Source organism: Oncorhynchus clarkii, chromosome 6 (assembly GCF_045791955.1).
Source record: "Oncorhynchus clarkii lewisi isolate Uvic-CL-2024 chromosome 6, UVic_Ocla_1.0, whole genome shotgun sequence".
Classification (NCBI taxonomy): domain Eukaryota; kingdom Metazoa; phylum Chordata; class Actinopteri; order Salmoniformes; family Salmonidae; genus Oncorhynchus; species Oncorhynchus clarkii.
The window spans coordinates 81,525,554-81,534,226 of NC_092152.1; the positions used below are offsets into that span (position 1 = coordinate 81,525,554).

The following is an 8,673-nucleotide window of genomic DNA, read 5'->3' on the forward strand; positions in this document are numbered from 1 at the left end:
ACTAGTAGTATAGGGGTTCATCTCCTCTACAACACCAGTAGTATAGGGGTTCACCTCATCTAGACCACTAGAGTAGTATAGGGGTTCACCTCCTCTAGACCACTAGAGTAGTATAGGGGTTCATTTCCTCTACAACACCAGTAGTATAGAGGTTCATCTCCTCTACACCACCAGTAGTATAGGGGTTCACCTCATCTAGACCACTAGAGTAGTATAGGGGTTCATCTCCTCTACAACACCAGTAGTATAGGGGTTCATCTCCTCTACACCACTATAGTAGTATAGGGGTTCATCTCCTCTACAACACCAGTAGTATAGGGGTTCACCTCCTCTACAACACCAGTAGTATAGGGGTTCACCTCATCTAGACCACTAGAGTAGTATAGGGGTTCATCTCCTCTACAACACCAGTAGTATAGGGGTTCATCTCCTCTACACCACTATAGTAGTATAGGGGTTCATCTCCTCTACAACACCAGTAGTATAGGGGTTCACCTCCTCTACAACACCAGTAGTATAGGGGTTCACCTCCTCTACAACACCAGTAGTATAGGGGTTCACCTCCTCTACAACACCAGTAGTATAGGGGTTCACCTCCTCTACAACACCAGCAGTATAGGGGTTCATCTCCTCTACAACACCAGTAGTATAGGGGTTCATCTCCTCTACACCACCAGTAGTATAGGGGTTCATCTCCTCTACAACACCAGCAATATAGGGGTTCATCTCCTCTACAACACCAGCAGTATAGGGGTTCATCTCTTCTACAACACCAGCAGTATAGGGGTTCATCTCCTCTACAACACCAGTATTATAGGGGTTCATCTCCTCTACAACACCAGTAGTATAGGGGTTCATCTCCTCTACAACACCAGTAGTATAGGGGTTCACCTCCTCTACAACACCAGTAGTATAGGGGTTCATCTCCTCTACAACACCAGTAGTATAGGGGTTCATCTCCTCTACAACACCAGTAGTATAGGGGTTCACCTCCTCTACAACACCAGTAGTATAGGGGTTCACCTCCTCTACAACACCAGTAGTATAGGGGTTCATCTCCTCTACAACACCAGTAGTATAGGGGTTCATCTCCTCTACAACACCAGTAGTATAGGGTTCACCTCTACAACACCAGTAGTATAGGGGTTCATCTCCTCTACAACACCAGTAGTATAGGGGTTCACCTCCTCTACAACACCAGTAGTATAGGGGTTCATCTCCTCTACAACACCAGTAGTATAGGGGTTCACCTCTACAACACCAGTAGTATAGGGGTTCACCTCTACAACACCAGTAGTATAGGGTTTCATCTCCTCTACAACACCAGTAGTATAGGGGTTCACCTCCTCTACAACACCAGTAGTATAGGGGTTCACCTCCTCTACAACACCAGCAGTATAGGGGTTCACCTCCTCTACAACACCAGTAGTATAGGGGTTCACCTCCTCTACAACACCAGTAGTATAGGGGTTAATCTCCTCTACAACACCAGTAGTATAGGGGTTCACCTCCTCTACAACACCAGTAGTATAGGGGTTCACCTCCTCTACACCACCAGTAGTATAGGGGTTCACCTCCTCTACAACACCAGTAGTATAGGGGTTCACCTCCTCTACAACACCAGTAGTATAGGGGTTCACCTCTACAACACCAGTAGTATAGGGGTTCATCTCCTCTACAACACCAGTAGTATAGGGGTTCATCTCCTCTACAACACCAGTAGTATAGGGGTTCACCTCCTCTACAACACCAGTAGTATAGGGGTTCATCTCCTCTACACCACTAGAGTAGTATAGGGTTCACCTCTACAACACCAGTAGTATAGGGGTTCATCTCCTCTACAACACCAGTAGTATAGGGGTTCATCTCCTCTACAACACCAGCAGTATAGGGGTTCACCTCCTCTACAACACCAGCAGTATAGGGGTTCATCTCCTCTACACCACTAGTAGTATAGGGGTTCATCTCCTCTACAACACCAGCAGTATAGGGGTTCATCTCCTCTACAACACCAGTAGTATAGGGGTTCACCTCCTCTACAACACCAGTAGTATAGGGGTTCACCTCCTCTACGCCACCAGTAGTATAGGGGTTTATCTCCTCTACACCACCAGTAGTATAGGGGTTCATCTCCTCTACACCACCAGTAGTATAGGGGTTCACCTCCTCTACACCACCAGTAATATAGGGGTTCATTTCCTCTACACCACCAGTAGTATAGGGGTTCACCTCCTCTACAACACCAGTAGTATAGGGGTTCATCTCCTCTACAACACCAGTAGTATAGGGGTTCATCTCCTCTACAACACCAGTAGTATAGGGGTTCATCTCCTCTACAACACCAGTAGTATAGGGGTTCACCTCTACAACACCAGCAGTATAGGGGTTCATCTCCTCTACAACACCAGTAGTATAGGGGTTCATCTCCTCTACGCCACCAGTAGTATAGGGGTTCATCTCCTCTACACCACCAGTAGTATAGGGGTTCATCTCCTCTCCATAGCAGGACTCATCTAGGATATCACCTCTACACCACCAGTAGTATAGGGGTTCATCTCCTCTACAACACCAGTAGTATAGGGGTTCACCTCTACAACACCAGTAGTATAGGGTTTCATCTCCTCTACAACACCAGTAGTATAGGGGTTCACCTCCTCTACAACACCAGTAGTATAGGGGTTCACCTCCTCTACAACACCAGCAGTATAGGGGTTCACCTCCTCTACAACACCAGTAGTATAGGGGTTCACCTCCTCTACAACACCAGTAGTATAGGGGTTAATCTCCTCTACAACACCAGTAGTATAGGGGTTCACCTCCTCTACAACACCAGTAGTATAGGGGTTCACCTCCTCTACACCACCAGTAGTATAGGGGTTCACCTCCTCTACAACACCAGTAGTATAGGGGTTCACCTCCTCTACAACACCAGTAGTATAGGGGTTCACCTCTACAACACCAGTAGTATAGGGGTTCATCTCCTCTACAACACCAGTAGTATAGGGGTTCATCTCCTCTACAACACCAGTAGTATAGGGGTTCACCTCCTCTACAACACCAGTAGTATAGGGGTTCATCTCCTCTACACCACTAGAGTAGTATAGGGTTCACCTCTACAACACCAGTAGTATAGGGGTTCATCTCCTCTACAACACCAGTAGTATAGGGGTTCATCTCCTCTACAACACCAGCAGTATAGGGGTTCACCTCCTCTACAACACCAGCAGTATAGGGGTTCATCTCCTCTACACCACTAGTAGTATAGGGGTTCATCTCCTCTACAACACCAGCAGTATAGGGGTTCATCTCCTCTACAACACCAGTAGTATAGGGGTTCACCTCCTCTACAACACCAGTAGTATAGGGGTTCACCTCCTCTACGCCACCAGTAGTATAGGGGTTTATCTCCTCTACACCACCAGTAGTATAGGGGTTCATCTCCTCTACACCACCAGTAGTATAGGGGTTCACCTCCTCTACACCACCAGTAATATAGGGGTTCATTTCCTCTACACCACCAGTAGTATAGGGGTTCACCTCCTCTACAACACCAGTAGTATAGGGGTTCATCTCCTCTACAACACCAGTAGTATAGGGGTTCATCTCCTCTACAACACCAGTAGTATAGGGGTTCATCTCCTCTACAACACCAGTAGTATAGGGGTTCACCTCTACAACACCAGCAGTATAGGGGTTCATCTCCTCTACAACACCAGTAGTATAGGGGTTCATCTCCTCTACGCCACCAGTAGTATAGGGGTTCATCTCCTCTACACCACCAGTAGTATAGGGGTTCATCTCCTCTCCATAGCAGGACTCATCTAGGATATCACCTCTACACCACCAGTAGTATAGGGGTTCATCTCCTCTACAACACCAGTAGTATAGGGGTTCACCTCTACAACACCAGTAGTATAGGGGTTCATCTCCTCTACACCACCAGTAGTATAGGGGTTCATCTCCTCTACAACACCAGTAGTATAGGGGTTCATCTCCTCTACACCACCAGTAGTATAGGGGTTCATCTCCTCTACAACACCAATAGTATAGGGGTTCATCTCCTCTACACCACCAGTAGTATAGGGGTTCATCTCCTCTACAACACCAGTAGTATAGGGGTTCATCTCCTCTACACCACCAGTAGTATAGGGGTTCATCTCCTCTACACCACCAGTAGTATAGGGGTTCATCTCCTCTACAACACCAGTAGTATAGGGGTTAATCTCCTCTACAACACCAGTCATGGCTTGGGTCTGACTTGGAAAGACTGCCCCTATTGACTACAACCACAAGGTGTGATCACTACAATCAATGAAGACAACACTGACCAAGAGGCAACCCAGAAACATTTCTGAAAAATTAACCATCAATAATTAACTCTGTCAAATGGGTATTACAGTTTTCATGAAGTCAGAAGCCGAGTGCATTAGTTTCTCCATGTTTGCCACGCGACTGTTCAGCGCTGTCAGTATTTATATTTAAGTGACATGGGTCGGTTTGTCCCACTAGACCTGTTCCAAAACATCTACACAGAATTTCCAGGCTGAGTTAAGTGTCATTAGAGAGCGGGATCTGAATGCAGAGCACTCCTAGTGGGACATCAGACAGAAACAGATTTCACAGAAACTCTCATCTGTTCCAAGAACTACAAAACATTTTCAAAAAGCCAGTCAACTCATCTATAGAGTACGATGAGGAGTTTTCAATACAGCTGTGAACTTTTCACATAACTCAGGGTTTAAAGCTGCTTCTCAAATACAGCCCTGATTTACTACGTTTCGGAGGTACTCAAATCAGTTTTCTAGGCTGCTGTGGAGTTTGCGGTTTCTCCATCTACTGATACACTACCACAACCCATGTGAGAGTTTCTGCATTAGCCAACTCATTTCTGCTAAGGGAGCAGAAACAGGCTGGTCATCCAGGACAACACTAGACATTTCAGTGCAGATTTGGAACACTAACCAGGACCACGATGTCCTTCATGTGGTCAAACTCCTCTGGGTGGAGGAAGGAGGTGAACTCTTCTCTATCAGCTGCCAGATCTCCATCCAGATCAGCTGTTTGAAATCTCCTCTCGTCCCTGGGCAGCATCTTCTTGAAGCTGAACTGGTCTGTGGCCTCTTCAAACTCCTCTGGGTTAGCTTGGAGGAAAGACAAACAAGTGGTTGGTGTTCAAACAACTGAAGTAGAGATGCTGGCTTAAATAACTAGGTAGGTCATGAATTTGAATGGAAGGTGTGATATTGTTAGCTGTCAGACAACCAGAGAGGAGAGAGGGGCCATGGGTCGGACAACCAGAGAGGAGAGAGGGGCCATGGGTCAAACAACCAGAGAGGAGCCATGGGTCGGACAACCAGAGAGGAGAGAGGGGCCATGAGTCAGACAACCAGAGAGGGGAGAGGGGCCATGAGTCAGACAACCAGAGAGGAGAGAAGTGAGGATTTGATTGAATCTTCAGTCAAAACAGCTACATAACATGTCATAAGCAGGTCATATCTGACAGAACATGTCATAAGCAGGTCATATCATATCCGACAGAACATGTCATAAGCAGGTCATATCTGACAGAACATGTCATAAGCAGGTCATATCTGACAGAACATGTCATAAGCAGGTCATATCTAACAGAACATGTCACAAGCAGGTCATATCTGACAGAACATGTCACAAGCAGGTCATATCTGACAGAACATGTCATAAGCAGGTCATATGATATCTGACAGAACATGTCATAAGCAGGTCATACCATATCTGACAGAACATGTCATAAGCAGGTCATACCATATCTTACAGAACATGTCATAAAGCAGGTCATATCATATCCGACAGAACATGTCATAAGCAGGTCATATCATATCTGACAGAACATGTCATAAGCAGGTCATATCATATCCGACAGAACATGTCATAAGCAGGTCATATCATATCTAACAGAACATGTCATAAGCAGGTCATATCTGACAGAATATGTCATAAGCAGGTCATATCTCACAGAACATGTCATAAGCAGGTCATATCATATCCGACAGAACATGTCAGAAGCAGGTCATATCATATCTGACAGAACATGTCATAAGCAGGTCATATCATATCCGACAGAACATGTCATAAGCAGGTCATATCATATCCGACAGAACATGTCATAAGCAGGTCATATCATATCTGACAGAACATGTCATAAGCAGGTCATATCTGACAGAACATGTCATAAGCAGGTCATATCATATCTGACAGAACATGTCATAAGCAGGTCATATCATATCTGACAGAGCATGTCATAAGCAGGTCATATCATATCTGACAGAACATGTCATAAGCAGGTCATATCTGACAGAACATGTCATAAGCAGGTCATATCATATCTGACAGAACATGTGATAAACAGGTCATATCTGACAGAACATGTCATAAGCAGGTCATATCATATCTGACAGAACATGTCATAAGCAGGTCATATCATATCTGACAGAACATGTCATAAGCAGGTCATATCTGACAGAACATGTCATAAGCAGGTCATATCATATCTTACACAGGTAGTAGCCATAGGTAGCCTGCTTGTACTCATCCCACGAGATCTTGTTGTCTTTGTTGAGGTCGTAATCCGTCCACACCTTGGCCACGTTCTCGTAGACATAACGCTTCTGCACCCGCTTGATCCAGGCCTTCAGTTCAGTGATGGTGACATAGCCATCTCCATCACCGTCTATCCGGTCCACTATCTTACTGTGGGACACAGAGCGCACACAAACACTACTATAGTATATCGTTCATTTCCTTTAATTATAATGCACAGCCATACATAGATGCAGTTAAATATAATGGACCATATATTTCCTTTAGAAAAGGTAACCGAGACATGAGTTGATGTCTTCAGGGGCATAAGTAAGCAGTCATTCTAGCAAAACAACACTATCAGTTTATACATACTGTCAGCTGGCGATGAGAGAATAAAAAACTATTGAGTTACATGTTTGCTTTGGGAGGAACTTGTGCCTAAATAATATTGAGTGTGTTATATTTAGGAAGTTAGTTTTCCACCAACGAGGGTAAACTTATTTATATCTATCTTGGTTGCCACGTTGTGATGTTAAGAGGGTCCTCCCACTCAATGCGATTCAGGAAAGGGAATTCTCAGGGAGAAGGGCCAACACAACCTACACCCATTTCAGCCAACGTGTGTAACATAGAGCCAACATGTCATTTGAACAGTGGCAAAGATGAAACAGAACTACAGGAAGCTAGACAGGTCTCTCTATGAAATAACACACCGCCTTTGACACGTTCCATGGGTTCCCACACACATTTAAAACCCCCGAACAAGATTCTGCTCGTGGTTCTCAACTTTTATCCAACTCTCTCAACACCACAAAACTTCCTCTTGCTTCTTTAATGCATTATCCATAATTAAGAACTACACTCTGCAATTATAATATGACCGGGGAATGTGTGCGAGCGAATAGCACTCGCTCTACATTTAAAAGCGTAATAATGTACCGTTATATCATGCGGGTCTGCTGGCATGCAAACGTCTCAGGCACCACTTGGGCGAGTTGTGAATTTTTAATAACCCAAAGCCAAGATACCACGAAATACATTAACAGGAATATGCGACTATTGTGACCCACTAAGGCGGCCCATAACTGTGGAGATATGTGACAATAGCCCACATTACGCACCAGAGGTTGGTTGCGTCACCACCGCTTGCTGTCCAGATAGAGATCCTCGCGACGCAAAGACACCAACGTGAAGAGTTATCAGAGAATAATGGAACTGAGGAGAACCGAATAAACTGTCGTCTTTCAACTAGTTTTGCACTTTAGTGACCCTGCATTGTATCACATGTATCTCTAGTGTTTGCAGGGGAACCTTACCCAAGCCTGTCTTTGCTCTCCTCCGGGGTAAGCTGGTCGAACGTAGTAGCGTCCTCCTTTCCCAGAAAGGCCTCATGATCGAATTGGAAGCTCTGGTTGTCTTCGTTGGCCTGTTTAATTAGTTCTAACGGGTCGTGGTGGACGCGTTCTTTTCTTAGCGTTGGTTTACCGAGCACGACACAAGAGCAGAGGAGCAGAACGCACACGTAGCCGTACGCGTCCATCAGTAGGATGTTTGAGGACAGATCAGCTGTTGCGGAGTGAAGCTACGTGAGCTAAGTATCAAGCCGTATTTAGCCCGCTGCTACAAATGTAGCCAGTTTGTTACAAGTCTACTGAGACGAAATAAATCAACAGCGCAAGCTGGCTACTTTCTTACTTTGAGGAGCGTAACAATGTTGCCGAAACGTGGCATCCAAGCATCAAGTCTTGCAGTAGAGTATAGGTGCATTTAAAAACATTACACAGGTCACTTCAGACAATTACAGCCCGCCCCAGGTCGTATTTTCGTTTCAAACATGCCCGGCTAGTTACCACGGGACACCACAGAGCTCAACCTAGCGAGGTTGCTTCCTACTTCACGTACAACCATTCACATATTCGGCTTCAGCGCTGGTTCAACCTCACTCATTGTTAGTGTCCCTGCCATTGGTCCACGGGCTGTCTGTAACACGAGATGACTATGGGCGCCACGTTGCAAAATGACACGTAAACACTGCCGTAGAACTCTCACGCATTTTTTGAGGGGCTGCCAAAAATAGTTGTGCTCCTCCTTAATCACTGTGTTGACTCCCTGTTT

At 45.4% G+C, this 8,673-nt stretch overlaps 1 protein-coding gene across 1 annotated transcript in view; it reads right to left on the reverse strand.

Moving 5' to 3' along the window:
• Positions 1–8,459, reverse strand: part of LOC139411719 (reticulocalbin 1, EF-hand calcium binding domain) — a 32,729-nt gene extending 24,270 nt beyond the window's left edge. The window contains exons 1-3 of the mRNA XM_071158392.1: positions 7,875–8,459; positions 6,533–6,726; positions 4,963–5,141 (exon numbers count right to left, since the gene is read on the reverse strand). Coding sequence (XP_071014493.1) covers positions 4,963–5,141; positions 6,533–6,726; positions 7,875–8,098 — 597 coding nt within the window. The 5' untranslated portion in view covers positions 8,099–8,459. The remainder of the gene's footprint in view (positions 1–4,962; positions 5,142–6,532; positions 6,727–7,874) is intronic.
• Positions 8,460–8,673: the final 214 nt, after the last annotated feature.